This window comes from Danio rerio, chromosome 14 (genome assembly GCF_049306965.1).
Source record: "Danio rerio strain Tuebingen ecotype United States chromosome 14, GRCz12tu, whole genome shotgun sequence".
Lineage (NCBI taxonomy): Eukaryota > Metazoa > Chordata > Actinopteri > Cypriniformes > Danionidae > Danio > Danio rerio.
The window spans coordinates 34,362,395-34,379,848 of NC_133189.1; the positions used below are offsets into that span (position 1 = coordinate 34,362,395).

Consider the following 17,454-nt stretch of genomic DNA (forward strand, 5'->3'; position numbering starts at 1 on the left):
AAGAAACCAGTCAACTGCTGCTACAATGTTTGTATAATATGTTACAGTAGATCTCCCAGTTTTTAACAACTTTAACACCATCCATTGTTGTCAATTAAATCATAATTATTTGCATTCATACCTCAACAAATTATGCTTTGCACAAATCTATGCACTACATAGACCAATTATCAAAAATGTTGTATTTGGAAAAGTCTATCTAATAGTCTATACTTGTGAAAATAAAACATAATTTGATGTTGTGGTGCGCACAAGAAAGTTTTCTTTTTTTCAATGTCTCTTTAGGGGCTCCATAGATACGATATATGATTTTTTTAAAAAAGCATGCAAAGCAGATAAGGAGATTGTGTTTGTCTAATGTAAATCTAAGCTAATAACAAACTTGTGCTTGTTTGTTTGTTTGTTTGTTTGTTTGTTTGTTTGTTTGTTTGTTTTACCCATGGTTGACATAAAACGTTACACAAAATAATTAAAGATTATTCAGGAATTTAATACTTTTTTCCTGCTCTAACCGCTTAGTAACGCCATGTTCTGGGAAAACTGAAATTGTGAGAAGGACGTCGGTGACGATAAGTTGTATTTCCTGGTTTTGTTCAGGAAATTATATATTTACAAATTAAGCACTGATTATGCCAAAACAGGCTCATTCTGAAAACCTAGTCCTGCGGACGTGTCTGAAGCTAGCAAATTATGTAGCCGGAGATACATACTACTGCATTTAATTTTTTAAGCAAATGCTAGGGGGCGGTACTACACCGTTCCTTTATGCGCTTACTGGATGACCGCTTACCTACATGTGGAGGGCTATCCTGCCGCAACCAGTTTGTCCAGTTAGCTTGTGGTGTATGATGGCGGATTTGAGACGCAGAGAGGACTTGACCAAGACGATGATGACGATGACCGAGTAAGAGTCCGGGGAAGAGCGGTTCCAGAAATCAGGTAAGACAAAAATAGAATGCAAAAAATAAAACGAACGAGTGAATAACAGGGTGAGAATGTGGTGAAATCCGAAAACGTGGTAAAAATCAGACGAGGGCTTTTCTTTTTCTGGATGGCTTTTGTAAACTGTTGGGTGGATTTAGGGAAGTAAGCGGGCGGGCGGGTCAATTGGTAAAAATTGGTTGGGTTTAGGGAAGGTGGAGGGTGGGTCGGTCGATTGGCCGGGAATACATTTTCAGAATGAGTCTGGGTTGGAATATACTGTGTATAATATTTGTGCAAACTGTGTAAATATCTATTATCTGCATTTTAACAGTAAATCAAAAGAATTTACTGCTACTTTTGATCAATTTATATGGTGTTCAACAAACCTTATCATTTTCCTGGGAAATATTAAATATTCAATTGTTTCTGTAATCCAGTGAATCCAAATACAGAAATTGTCTTAAAAAATAAATTTAATCTGACAAATATACACTAAACTCAAAAGTTTAGAATACAGTCAACTGCATTGATATATAAGGGGAATGAACACACATACAAAGCAAGTCAGTGCTGTACATCAAAACCTCTAACCATCTTGATAACTGCTCCAAATTTAGTTTAGAGTAATGGACCAGAGTGGAGCACAACATACTTAACCAACTGCTATTTTCGAGCCTTATGCTGCTTGGTTCATGCAACTTTGAGTGGGTCACAATCCAAATATGGCACAGGCCATTCCTGGACGGGGACTGCAAGTCTACATGTTTCCCACTGGGGTTAAATGACTGTGCAAAGTGCATAGCACATGATCTTCCCACAAGAGAAAGGATTGAATTAAAAAAGCCCCTTGTGAATTAGTATGTTTGGGCCAAAATATGGTTCAGTGGCATTAATGTGAGTTTAAGAGGTTAGATATTGTCCTCAGTTACACAAGTCAATGAGATATCGGGACATCTGCCAAAAGTGGAGTGTCTCTGCTGTGATCCAGCTGGTGGAATCAGCAGGTGTCGTGGAGAATCGTGCGCTCGACACACTGGATAGTCAGACACTTAACATTCGAACAGCTGGAGATCGAAAGCCACAGCAAAACAATCTTGAGCAGACACACTGAGGGTTCAGAGTTTAAGAGATTCATATTTAGCTACAGTAGTCACTTTTCTACTTCATGGAATTTGAAGCATGTCTAGAAGATAAGCTTAGGCTGATGGTAAAAAATCCCAGATAAAACAGTTTGGGGACAAAAGACTTTCTAAAAGGATAAATTCCAGATGCAATGCAAATCGTAAACTCGACCAAAAGCATTTGCATGGGGAGATAAAAATGTATTATGTAAATTAAAAAGAGCTAAAAAAAAATACATTCATATTTTTGCTGTAAACCTGTGTAAATCATATTTTGGCTTTAAAAACATGATGGTATTAAATTTTCATGTCAAAATGTAATAATTGCATCATACTGTATATTATTTTAATACATTTACACAGCAAATTTAGTGGCATTTTCTTCTTTTTATGAAATATTTTTGATTTTTTTTCTGGATCCTAAAGTCGCTGTGCGTTTCTGTGTGTGAATGAGTTTGCTATTGTTTTTTTCTAAAATTAAATGGTAAAAAAGTGACTGAGTATATCTGGAAATGAAGTTTATAAGTTCATATCCTTACAACTGCAAACCCTGCAAATATCATGCTGATAAGTTTGTAGCAAACATAATCATGAATTTTATTCACATAGAAAAACAGAACAGTCTTTGTTATGTTTAAATGCTCACAGACAATATTCCATATTATGATCTGATTAACTTTACAGTTCTACTAATAATCTAAAATTGGCTAAATTCTTGACACTTCATGTTATGCAGCTAATTCTATTTCTATGTCAGGATTCTGTCCACATTATTCCATTCTTGATCATCACACAGCCTTTACAGGAGCTTAAACATTATAAATACTTCAAAATTACTAAATGAAGATAAGATTTTGCACAGAATACATTTAACATAAAATAGAAAATGAGTCTAATCATCCCACTGATTTGTGTACAATGCAATAATATAATGCTGACACAACTCTATTTATTATACTGCACTCCTATACAGTAATTCTGGTGGGAGTTACAGAAAAATTGCATGTTTATTGACACTGAAATACTAATGTCTTATTTGCTAGGAAGATTTTTAATCGGATGTTGCACCACATTGTGTACATTGTATTTATTTTACTGTAATATAAGCTAAAAATCTGTTCTCCAATATTGAAAAACTAAACTTTGAGTAAACATTGATTTGTTTATTGAATAAAATCAAACGCTCCATCACATTGTGTAAATTAGATTTATATTAATGTAATATAAGCTAAATATCTGTTGTCAAACATTGGAAAAGCTAAACTTTGATTAAACATTGATTATTCATCCATTCATTTTCCTTCAGCTTAGTCTTTATTTCAGAGGTTGCCACAGCAGAATGAACCGCCAACTATTCCAGCATGTTTCACACAGCGGATGCATTTCCAGTCACAACCCAGTGCTGGGAAACACCCATTCAGACTCATTCATACACACACACACACACACACACACACACACACACACACACACACTTCAATTCACCTATAGCACATGTCTTTGAACTATAGGGGAAACAGGAGCACCTGGAGTAAACCCACACTAACACAGAGAGAACTTGCAAACTTTGCCAATGCCAAAACATTGATCATCCGTTGAATTTAGTATTAAAACATATGATTATAGAAAGGATGACTGCTATATTAATTAATTATAAATATACAATTTCTCTCTTTCTCTCTTTCTCTTTTCTATTCCGTTTTGCTCTTGTGTGCAAGGCTAAAATAATTTTGGGGAAATTGAAACACTGGATAGTGGGTTTTTATCATTTATAAACCCAATAAATTCTCTAATAATGAATAAGTTAACTGTAAACATATCATATATAAGTAATATATAAGAATTTCTAAACCTAAAAATATACAATAAAATTAAATATGATACATGTTTAATTACAATGTATATATAGCTAATGCTTATTTGTATATATAATTATATATAATAAAATAGTAACTCAATAGTTGTAGAACTTCTTTACATTTTGTGCCAATCAGCATTACAATTTTAATTTATATACATAACAAATTACATTCATTACCAGAGTCCTAGTATCCATTCTTTTAACCACAAAAATCACCAACAATGTGCTGAAGATATTATCCAGGCACATAATGAATGATATAGACAAGAATAACCTCCTCCTTAGAGTACATGCGTTTTGTCAGACCTCCCAGAAAACATCCTAAACACTGGCATCTTTCCTTTTTTGGTAGAGTTGCCATCTATGGAGTCTTCAACTTGATCTGAATGTTTAGTCTGACAAAGCACGCACAAGATTAGACATATCCTGGTGAAATAATTTCAAAACAGCAGCTGAAAACTTCTGAAACTAAAAATTAACTTTTAAGAAGCACTGTGTTGTGTCTGAAGAGGCAAAAGCTTTTAGAGAGTCAAACAATGTATACAAAATGGACAGCGAATGAAACAGGGACACAACCTGAGAGCCAAGATAAGCAGCCTGCACTCAGCATGCCAGCACCTTCTACTAGACGCAATCTGACAAATATCTAAATGGGCTGACATTTACGAAACCAGCTGGACCCATTCCTCTTGACAGAAGCACTCCCCTGGGCTGGAAGATCCATCTGGTAATTGGGTGTTTAACCTCTGGAGGGCACCCAAAGTGACAGACTGCTAAGTCCACTAGTCCTCTGACATGATAGCGGCATGTGTACGCTAGCAAATCCCAAAGACATCATTCAAAACAATCCCATTTAAACAGCCAACTGATATCAAAGAGAGGTTCGGTGTGCCTTGGCAGCTTTTTTCATTCTGCAAGAAAATCTTCGGTATGATTTCGAAACTCTTCAAACGACCCAAAACGATTTAGCACACAATTAATTGGCTCACAAAACATTTCTGAGAAGATCTGGAGGGATTAAAGAGTCAAGCTACCCTATTCAACAGGTTTTGATGTGTTATTTAGAGTGCTGGAGTTGACTATATTTTTATATAATTTCAATATTTTAATATAATTTGGTGATGATAAACAACTTCTGGATGCTTTATTAGGTACTACTGGCTGCTCTATTACCTCTTTAGCTGCTCATTAACATACACATCTAATAATTCCATCCCATAGCAGCAATTTAGGCATGTTTATGTGGTCAAACCAATAAACTGAAGTTCGAACAAGCATTAGAATGATGAAGAAAGATGATTTAAGTGACAAATGTCGCATGTTTGTTGGTGCCATGAATGCTAGTTTAAGTTCTTCAGAAATTGTAGACCTACTGGGATTTTCATTCACAAACATCTTTATTTTTGAGTTGATAGAAAGGAAACACTACTATAAGACAAATAAACAATTGATACAACCAAGGTTTAGAACAGGGGGAACAGAAAAACCGAGGTTACAACACACACATAGTTCACACATGCTCAGCAAAATTGGACTATTAGACGTTTGGGGTTGCCTGGTCTTATGAGTCTTAGTTTGGATGGTAGTTTTAAACACCACAGTCAGCCTGAGCATTATTGTTAACCATCTGTTCGGAAATCTGATATATGGTAATATATGGACATATAAATGATAATTAGCATATGTGAACATATATGCATATATATATTTTTTTTTGTTCTAATAGTTTAGCAGTTAGGCTGTTCAGTCCTCTGTGACGACCCCTGATAAAAAGGTATAAAGTCGAAGGAAAATGAATGAATGAGTTAATATATGTGACCATATATGTACATACTCCTATTTTAAATACTTAAATAGTTAGTGTGTGTAAACATATATTGTCATATTTGTAGTTTTAATAGTTAATATAAACAGCACATATTTGTAATTTGGTGGTTGCTTGAGATATAATTTGGCTAAAGTACAAACATGAGGAGAACAATATTTACTCGTCAATATAATGATTTTATAGGCATGTAAGATACAAATATTAAGTGTGCCTTTTCTCAAAACAAGAAAAATAATAAAACCGAAAGCAAGAATATTTAACTTAACCCAAAAAGCATAATGTTTTTAGTGATGGTAAAGCCTTAAATTTCAAAGTGGAAGAGCTTCAAAACAAACAAAACAAAATCCTCAGGACTGAACTGCCACTTGAGTGTCACTTGTTTCTTTACTATTAGGTACATTTTGTGGTAAGTATGATCTTAGTTCTACTGTGTAATGGCAATGAACATTTAATTCATGGAGTTTGCACGTTCTTGCTGTGTTTGTTTCCTCAGAATGCTCTGTTTTTTTTCCCCAAAACATGCAATATAGTAGGTTACCTTGATAAACATTGGCCACAGTGTGTGAATGGGAGAGTATATATTTACATATAATATGTATTTTTATAAATACAAGGATAAACATCCTTTTGCCATACATGAACATGCATTCTACAGATATACTGTGTATGTCATATGCTGTACAGTATATGTATATTTGGGAAAATGATTACAATTTACAATAAGGTTGATTTAGTTAATGTTAATGTATTTACTAACATGAACATACAATGAATATTACATTTGTTACAGTATTTATTTATGTTAGTTAAAGTAAGTGGGTGAAAATAAAGTTGTTCATTGGTAGTTCATGTTAAATCACCGTGCATAAACTAACATTAACCAGCCTGAATTTGAATTTTAATAATGCATCAGTAAATGTTAAACTATGATTAATAAAAGTTGCAAAAGCATTGTTCATTATTAGTTTATGTCAGTAAATATATTAACTAACAGAACCATATTGTGACCAGGATAATATATGTTACATATATGAAAGGGATATTTTGCAAAAGCATGCACATCAATCTCAACTGGATGCTCGGCCAGACAAAAATTACACAAAATATATATGAAAAGGCTTTTTATATACATTTACATATATGAAAGGGGCCATAACGCACAGTACTACTACGATTACAGTAAAATTAGCACCAATATAATTCACTTACCTTTTAATACATTTTGGTGTGATTATAACCCACTATTAAATAAAACAATGACTGAATGTTTTGAATGATAAATGATTAATGTCGCCATGGCGGGATGAATTTTGGTGTGGCGCCCCACCATGGAAGAATGAATGTAGCGGATACCATTATATGTATGAGAATTTTTTTTATATCTGTGAAATCTAAATATGAACTTAAAAGTTTAATTTGTGTTTTGCATATATTTCCATATATCAGATTTCTATATAGGCCATCACTTTATAATCACACTGTATCCATCCTGTGAAGGCTCATTCCAGAATAACACAATATCACAAAGCTAGTTCCCTGAACATGATAGATTCTACTATCCTAAATGGCTTCAACACTCAACTGACTTCAATCCAAAAGAGCACCATGTAGAGTCTATGCAAGAAACAGTGTTCAACCCAGTATTACCGATGTGTACCAAACAAAGTGGCAGGTTAGTGTAAAATGAAGCACTTTGTTATTGTTAAACCATCATTAATGCAAAGATATTCATGTATACCTTTCACTAGTTACTTTTATTGCTCTAAATAAATTAAATAATTAACCAAAATACGCAAAAATGACAATTCTGTCAATAATTACTCACCCTTATGTTGTTCCAATCCCCTGAGACCTTTCTTCATCTTCAGAACACAAACTGAGATATTTTAGATGAAATCCGAAAGCTTTCTCATCCATAGAAAATAACTTTTAAAAAACAAAAAAGGAAACAAAATATTGTCAAAACAGTCCATGTGGCTTTAGTGGTACGACTGTAATCATAGAAACTGTAAAAACGACTTTGCTCGCTAATGACATCTCTTCTTCGCCAAGTTGTAAAGGTGTGCATTTACTACGGGTAGTACTAAGTTTTGCCATTTGAATTAGCAGTGCAACACACAAGTGTCGCATTGGCTGTAGTAAACACATACCCTAACCCGGTGGAAGACATTGCCGAACAAAGACGCTTTTTAGTTTTTTTGCCGCCAAAAGTGTTGATTACAGATGATTCACACAAGTCACATGGAATGTTTTGACAAAGCTTTTGGTTCCTTTACTGAACTTTGAAATCTAAGAAGCTAAGAAGAAAATATCTAAGAAGAAAATATCTCAATTTATGAAGATGAACAAAGCTCTCAGGGGGTTGAAAAGACATGAACTAACCTATTTAATATTCTTCTGTCTAATGTGTTGTGTAATTTTGTTAAACGGCAGTGTGTACAAACTACCATGCTTTTTAAAATAACGAATTCAGAGCAAATGCTAAAATACTGAGGAAATATAAAGTATATTGAATTTTATTATATGTATACATTTCGTATGAACTTTACTGTCTTATCTACTGAGTTAAAACTCTAACAGGCTTCAGTTTCAGGAAACAGGGACTGGGCACTCCTTTATTATACAAAGTTAAAAATACCACACGAAAGAGTCATGAAAGATCCCTCCCCCATAACAAAAACAGGAGCAGGTCGAGAGTCTGCCAGGCCTCCTGTAACACATCTGCATGACAGCTTTCATGTTCCTGTAATCATACTGCACCAAATGTGCCTTACTGTACTGTATATGTCATGTTCGACCTCTCAAAACCTGCTATTCAAACAGCTTCTTTTAAACTCCAGCAAAAGTCACAGAGGTGCCGTGTATGTGCATTTTTTATTAGACTAAAAGGGAAAATGAACATAAGGTCACGTTGAAAGGATTGCAGTGTTATGATGGACAGTTAATCAATGGATGCCTTGCATTACAGAGTGAAATGCAATTTAGCCGATATTAATAAATGTTGTCAGAGAGATGGCAGACTGCAACAAAGGCTCTTTTTTAACTATGACAAGTCGGGCTTATTACAAAACATGTGTGCAGTATCTGTTTGGGTTGAATCAGAAAAGGGTTTCTAAAATAGTGCACATGCATGAAAAACTGCTGCTACTGAAAGGAATTTTGCTAAATATCACTTTAACTTTTACATTTTCTGGCAAGCATTTTTTATTCTTTCTCTATTTTATATTTTTCTTTTTATCCTTTTTTTTCTTTTATTCTAACTCTTTCTTGCAAACTGTGTTTTGTTTATTTTCTCCAATATTTATTTATTTATTTTTTATTTATTTGTTAATTTATTTATTCATTCATTTATTGCCATTTTTATGTTAAATAAACTATTATCTAACCAGCAAAACATTTGTGTAAAACATTTTAACAAATAAAACTAAAATGTTTTGGTTTGGTTGACCTCTGAGATCTTGACCTTCTTGACAACATAGAACACCTGACAAGAGCAAACAGAATTAGTTTACCTTTTTATTTAATGTATTGAGGTAAAATATTAATAACTAAATATACATAACAAAAACAATATTTAACGGGCACCTATTTTACCCCTTTTTCACAAACAGAACTGAAGCATCTCCTTTTAGAATTGTACTGACATGTGGCTGTGATGACAAAGTAAAGATGGTAAAATCGCTGTACGTAATTCATTACAAACATGTACAATTTTAAAAACATTTTAAACTTGTAAAACTCATTCCTGATTACATTTGATGATGATTGATGATCACAGCGAGCTGAACAGATCTTTTAAGTCTGGTTGCTTTGCGCACGTCCTGTCTTGTTGATATGATTATATGCGTTACTACAGAGACTTGTCAATATGCAGCTGTTTATCAATTCTGTGGGAAAGCCGCATGTCACGTTGCGGTGGGCCTCAAAATGAAAGAGATTTGGACCTTATTTTAATGTCAGGAAATAAAAAGAAGAGACTTATTGTGTTTCTATCGCTCCAAAATGACTGTGGGCACACTATGTCTACACACAGTTCAGTCCAAACAGCTAACAAAAGATGATTTTTATCATAGGTGCTAACATTGGTACAGGTTTTAAACTGAACTTTGTTTCTCAATCTTAATCTTTTTTTATTTTTTATATAGCTATTATAAAAGTCTGTCACTTTCCACAGCTTTGTGCAATAAACTCTTTGCACAGAAAAATAACATTCACAGCATTCTGTCAACTCAACCATTCAATAATGTTACCCAAGATGTTACCCAATTTATCATGTGCTGGTTAAGATAACTAGTATTGCACAATACGAATTCTATCAATTAATTCACTACACTTAACAAAAAAAATGATGACAACAACTAATTTCATGTTACTCAGACTTATTTTAATAAGTAATCAGGTTTTTTTTTTTTTAAATCATGTATGCAAAGTTTAACTTAATTAATATTTTGGTCAGATGCATTGATTCTGAAGGTAAAGATTATTAACCAAAAAAAATGAAATCAAAAATGTTTTGAAGTGCACTTTTCTTCTACTTAACTCTCAGATAATGACAGTTATTTTTTTTTATAAATGCTTGACGCTAAATATTGCCATAATTCTTTTCAAGCTTTCTAAAATATTTAGTAGTTTGTCTGTTGCTGTGATTGTAACAAATTTTTATGCATTTATAAATTTTACAGGACAAAAGCCTACCCAATTTCCTCATACATAAATTAACTAAGAAATTACACAATGCCAAAGAAACAAAAGTCAAATCCTTACCAGGCATTAGGACTGAAAGTAGGCAGCAGGTCTGAGCTGACAGACAGCAGGCTCCGCGTCCACACTTCTCCTGTTAGCCCAGAGGATCCACTGCGTATTAGGGTTAAAGTCCCAGACTGCAGCTGGTTTCTGGAGGTAAAAGATGAAGAAGAAAGTGAGAGGCAAGCCCCCTCTCTGAGTTGGAGCTATTTTCAGATGGAGACATGCACGTCTGCAGGCTTGAAACTTACTCCACGCCTCTGGGGAAAAGTGACAACATATACAGATCGGCGCTTATGAAGGGCTGTCAAGCATCTTGGCTATGCCAGGTGTACAACTTAACATGCTCCAATATGGGAAGGTAAAGATTACCATCAACCCATATGGTAATATTTGGTTTTATATTTATATTTTAAATGTTTTGTATCTTTGAAATATATGGTCAAATTGTTTTGTAACATCAACATTCAATAAAATAAATAAATGATTAAATAATTAAATAAATTATTATTATTATTAATAATTTTATTAACACGTAACTTTATTATTATTATTATTATTATTATTAGTAGTAGTAGTAGTAGTAGTAGTAGTAGTAGTAGTATGATTATTATATTATTATTCATACTAATAACATATTATCATAATTAGAATTATTATTATTGTTATTATACTAATAATAAAAATACTTATTATTATTATTAGTATTTATTGTTGTTGTTATTATTACTATTATATGTTTTTTATTTAATTTAATAAAAAATTTGAATATCAACCAATATATTACAAAATATATTTCAACTACCCTATATTTATTTTTTGTTAAAACATCTTGTTTTTAAAATTCTAACCATACTATAAAATGTGAAAGGTGTCTAAAGTATATATAGTTTTTCATATTAAAATTATTTAAAATGATCAGTTTTACTTTTTAGTTTAGTTTAGTTTAGTTGTCCTTTCTTAGAATTTAATTAGGTAAAATAAGTTTAAATGCATTGAAAATATATATAAACATTTTGCCATTTATGTCAATGTGAAATATATATATTTATTTTATTTATGTTAAATACCATTTTATTTAAACATTTGAAAATGAATTAAACCAATCCAAACCTAATCCAAGTGATTCTGAGAAGCAGAAAAAAAAATATCGCTTTCACCAATTTGCTTTATTTTTATGTGTATAGATCAGCAAATGCAGCATTGTCATTTTTAAGCATAATTGAGCATGCATATTGTACTTTACAAATCCTTGATCCTGTCTCTGTACTGACGACAGACTCATTAATCGGCATGTCTAAACTAAAGAAAGTTGTCCTGCAGTCATGCTGCTACACTCAAAAGACAAATTAACTCGCCACTCAGTATAACACTTGACAAATGAACTCCGTAAATCTCTCAAGACGACACCAATAGAATTTTACTTTAAAGAGAAGATTGGAATTTTCTTCCTTGCTGTTTTTTTCTCAAACATTATGGCCCACATCAGGTTAAATTTCACACTCGGCTGCACCTTCAAAGACTTTTCATTCTGAGACTGACTTTTATTTCGAACAGTAAGAGCGTAGGAGCGACACCCCCATCCTGCCGCGAGAGAGAGAGCGATGCCGTCACCCAGGAGCTCCGTGAATGAAGGTGTCAGCGCAAACCTGAGCCAAAGAAAACCACCCTGTAAAGCTAACATCACTCATATGCTCGTGCCTGAGATGACTTGGCTATTACATCAACCCAAGCCTTTAAAGTCTAGCTGAAAGCATCAGGTCATGATCCAGAAACGTTTCCCAGAACTGAATAAAAATCAGATTGTTACTACATTTGCAAAAATCCACCTGTGCAATGCACTTCAGCTGAAATTCGTTTTTACATTTCAAGCAAATATTGATTTAGGGGCAGATTTTCACTTTTTTTCACAGATTTTTGGGGGCAGATTTTAACAAGATTCACTTTTGCACAGTTTTTGTACAGCACAGGGACCAGCTGCACATGTGTCTTCTGTTACAGCGACTGACTAATGTATTTGTCATTTCATTTTCATAGGACAATTATATATAGATGCATTAGTTGCAGAATTGTAAAGCAGTTTAATGATTGAAATGCTTTATATTGGATATTACGTTATTCAGTGCGATATGCATATATCTAGTTACTAAGCCCCTAGTGTGTACTTTAAATTCAAGTTTAAGAAAGAACTTGCGAAGAGGCAAACCCAGGCTACCACCTGTATGTTATAACTTCAAAACACTTTTAGCACATGATTTGTTTGTTTCGAAATAGCTCAATAAAACAGCTCAAAGCCATACAAAAACAAGGAACAGACCATGTTTACATCTATTATTAAAATGCATTTTTGTTAATCCAATCATAAACGGATGATAATAAATATACACAGGGGCGTCCTTTGTGATTTGGGGGCCCTAATCAGAATCAGAATCAGAAAGAGCTTTATTGCCAGGTATGATCACACATACGAGGAATGTGTTTTCGTGACAGAGCTTCTACGGTGCAACAGAATTACAGAGACAGGACTAAAAACAGATAATAAATGTATTTTAAAAATAGAAGTAAGTAGTGAATTCAAATATACAAATTGATAATTGAATGTAATTACTATATACAACGTTATATGTGCAGCTGTTATGTACAAATTGGCATGTAAAGTGTGTTGTTAAATAACCTTTAAGCTATTTTTTTCGATAGTCTACAGAATAAACCATCATTATAGAATAACTTCCCTAATTACCCTAACCTGCCTAGTTCACCTTATTAACCTAGTTAAGCCTTTAAATGTCACTTTAAGCTGTATAGAAGTGTCTTGAAAAATATCAAGTAAAATATTATTTACTGTCATCATAGCAATAAATAAGATATATTTAAATAGATAAGATATTTAAATAGATAAAATAAATCAGTTATTAGAAATAAATTTTAAACTATTATGCTTAGAAATGTGTTGAAACAATCTTCCCTTCATTTTTCCCAAGTTGGGGGAAAAAAGAGGTCCGATATATATATATACATATATTTATATATATATATATATATATATATATATATATATATATATATATATATATATATATTTATATATATATATATATATATATATATATATATATATATATATATATATATATATATATATATATATATATATGTATGTATGTATGTATGTATGTATGTATGTATGTATATATATATAAAACCAGAACAAACATCAGATCGTACTGTAGACATAAAAACTGTCGTACTGTAGACATAAAAAGACAGACAAAGGATAATATAAAGGAAAACAAAAAAGATACAACAAAAAACTGCATCATAGTCACAAAACATTCAATCAAAACTATATAACTTATATAACTTAATCCTCTGAGGGAGACTGGATTGCTCTTGTTATACAGATTTGTCAAATCAATCAAGAAATTGACCCCAAGTAACCAAACATTTTCAGAGTCTCTCCATCTGAATTACAGATATCATGTCAGAAATCCAGTTCAGGAATGAAGGGGGTAAAGGTGATTTCCAATTGCTAAGTACTAGTCTTTAGGCCACAACCATGCCTTGCATTAAAGATTTTTGCATTGTTTGAGGGAGAGAAGACGCATTTTGTGAGAAGCCAAAGATGGCATGTTCAGCATTTGGTAGAAAAGGTCTGCTATAAGCCTTGGAGTACCAGTCAATTATGTTTGTCCAGAATCTATTCAGTAAGGAACAGAGCCAAAAGGCGTGATTGGAAAGTCACATTGGTGCACATTGGTAAGTCAGAAGGAAAGATTGTATGTAGCTTGGATTTAGTGTAGTGTAGACGATGTATGACCTTGAATTGAATCAGATGGTGTCTGCTGTTGACTAAGCCTGACATTAAAAATATATTTTAAGTGGAACCTTCATCTTCTTATGTAAAATTAAATAGAGTAAATTCACAAATAAAAAGCAAATCACAGAGTATGTACAGTTAATTAGCCATATATGTGATTGGATTTTAATATTTGCATGTGCAGTATGGAAGGAACATTACACTATTCTTGGGGGCAAAGAAATAACTTTAAATTTTTAATGGTTATAGACAGATTTTTCAACATAAAAAATTTAAAGACAAGCTATATGATTAATATAGGCTTTTTAGCATTGGTCGGAACCCCATAATTCCCAGGGCCCTAAGAAGCTGCTTACCTCGCTTATTGGATAAGGCCCCGCTTACACAAATACGTTTTAAATTTAAAACAGTGTTTTAGAATGAAAACAATTTGCGTCTACACTGGCGTTTCAGCCAGCCTTTCTGAACAACTCTCCGTCTACATTACACCGCTGGAAACGCACATCACATGAACACACACACACACACACACACACACACACACACATACACACTGGCATGCAATGCAGCGTGCTTTGAGCATCTACCTAGAGCTGTGCACGTCGGACTGTTCATCAAGGTTCTACCGTTGGATTTAATCTCACTAAATTAGTTAAACATGATATATAATTCATCTTGTTGTCTATATCTAACGACATATTCCCAGACTTTGGTCTTTTGAATCTATTACTTGTTCACAGGTCTTTTGGCTGGGCACATAGATATATTCATGTAACCGCGTACACTGATTCTGCATATTGACTGAATGCTTGCTTTATTTCCTATATTGTATAAACTTGTTGTACTTTATAGTTTTATAATGGCAATTTTTGATTATTAAAACTGATGTTCAGTGAAAGAGACAGGGTATGTTTTGTATTTTCAATGAAAATGGAAGGAGGCAGTAATCTTATAGGCTACGTTTTGTTATAAATTTGCATGAAGATAACAGTCATATACAGTTAAAAAGTCAGAATTATCAGCCCCCCTGCATGTGTATTTTTGTCCCCAATTTCTATTTAACGGACAAAAGATTTTTTTTCAACACATTTCTAAACATAATAGTTTTAATAACTCATTTCTAATAACTGATTTATTTTATCTTTGCCATGATGACACAAAAATAATATTTTACTAGATATTTTTCAAGACACTTCTATACAGCTTAAAGTGACATTTAAAGGCTTAACTAGACTAATTAGATTAACTAGACAGGTTAGGGTAATTAGGCAAGTTATTGTATATTAATGGTTTGTTCTGTAAACTATCGAAAAAGAAATTAGCTTAAAGGGGCTAATAGTTTGTCTTTAAAATGGCGTTTAAAAGATTAAAAACTGCTTTTATTCTAGCCGAAATAAAACAAATAAGACTTTCTCCAGAAGAAAAAAATATTATCAGACATACTGTAAAAATGACCTTGCTCTGTTAAACATGGTTTGGGAAATACTTAAAAAAAAAAAATCAAAGGGAGCTAATAATTCTGACTTCAACTGTAAATATGTAGCTACACAACGCCTCAATATTTCTGCTGTCTGTTAAGTTGCTAATATCAAAATAAAAACAGGCAGTTACTTAAATCATGCTTTCATTTTATTGTTAAGAAAGTGAAACATCGTACACTTTACCCTTTGAAAATTATCAAACATGCGAAGTCTGAATTTACAAAGAGAGGATGCAAGACTGAACTGTGTAGGCTACTTAATATTGAGGAAAAAGACCCAATTAGATAGGCAAATGTCTGCAAACCCCGCCTCACTTTTCAGATGTCTCCGTTTTCCCCCATCCACACTAACACAGAGCAGCAGTGTTTTAAAATGAAAACGGCCTCTTCAGCATTTCCAAAATGCACTGTTTTCGGCACTTTCGGTGTGGACGGATGGCGTAACTGTAGCAAAACTTATGCATTTTAAAAGAAAAACGAATTAGTGTAACCAGGGCTTAAGTCTGCTGACATACAGGTATAATTGGGATCTTAACAATTTTGAGTTTGTCCACTTTTGAATACCTCCAGACAGGCCTGTCTGAGTTCATCGAGACCCAGGCTTAACAAAAAATGTTATATTAAGAAAAATTTAATTAAGAAAAATAATTTGCTGAATAAATTCATGTCTCTTTCTCACAGCAGCTGTCAGAGCAACCCAATCTCATGAAGAATCATTTGACTTATTGTCAGAAAAGTGGCTAAATTTCACAAATTCATATGATTTTATTCGTATGAAAATGTAGAGTATTTAAAAGGAGGTAAACCTCGCTCCTAAACCAAACCCTCATTGGGGATGAGCAAATCGTACTAAAATGTATGAATAAGATTGTACAAATGCAAACAAATTAGCGACTAAATCAAAAAGTTATGAAATGGCTTGAGATGAAATTGGTCAGACACAGGCTGAGTGACAGCTTGTAGGGGTGTGTTGCCAGATCTAAGCATTGCATCCATTGAACTTGATTTCAAAACAGTTCAAATTCAAAAATGTTCTTGCAAACTGGTAAACAATTATGCTGAACGCATAGCAACTTCTATAGCATCACTTTCACAGAAGCATAAACTACTATAACCAGCTTCCTACTTATTGCTCAAATGGTTGTACAGTATGCTATATTGTTTGCAAATATATGGATCAAAAACACATTATGCTGCTTAATAAGTACACCTACATTCTAATTTCTCAGTACAGTGATATGAAGCATATGTACTTCCTGTTTTAATCTCCATTTTTATTCATGCAAAAATACATAATTTAAAATATATCACCAGAAAAAAGGGCCTTCTGTAGAGGCTTTCTGTGGAGTCTTTTTTTTTTCACCTCAACACAAATCACTAGTTATTTGCTTGTATGGATTAACTGATTTGCTTACACCAGTGATTGATGAATCTAGCTGTGTTCGACCTACTGTTCATTAAGCAAAGGTGCTCTGAGTGATGATCACAGACAGTCAGAAAAACCATTGTATCTGCAAGTGTCTTGCAGATCTATTGATTGTATTGATATCTTTAACATAATGATCTAGGGCTCAGCATTACATTTGTGAAAGCGAAGTGTGCTTCTGAATGTGTTCTTGTATTATACTCTACTTAAGACCTTAAAAACTGTACTTGCAGATACTACAATATTAAGTGTTT

The 17,454-nt window shown here is 33.1% G+C and overlaps 1 protein-coding gene across 50 annotated transcripts in view; it reads right to left on the minus strand.

The window, feature by feature from the left end:
- Positions 1-17,454, minus strand: part of sorbs2b (sorbin and SH3 domain containing 2b) — a 102,246-nt gene that overhangs the window by 68,674 nt on the left and 16,118 nt on the right. For all 50 annotated transcript variants that reach the window (XM_073921970.1, XM_073921962.1, XM_073921955.1 and 47 more), the window contains exon 2: positions 10,499-10,627. In XM_073921970.1, the coding sequence (XP_073778071.1) occupies positions 10,499-10,505 (7 nt within the window). In that variant the 5' untranslated portion in view covers positions 10,506-10,627. The remainder of the gene's footprint in view (positions 1-10,498; positions 10,628-17,454) is intronic.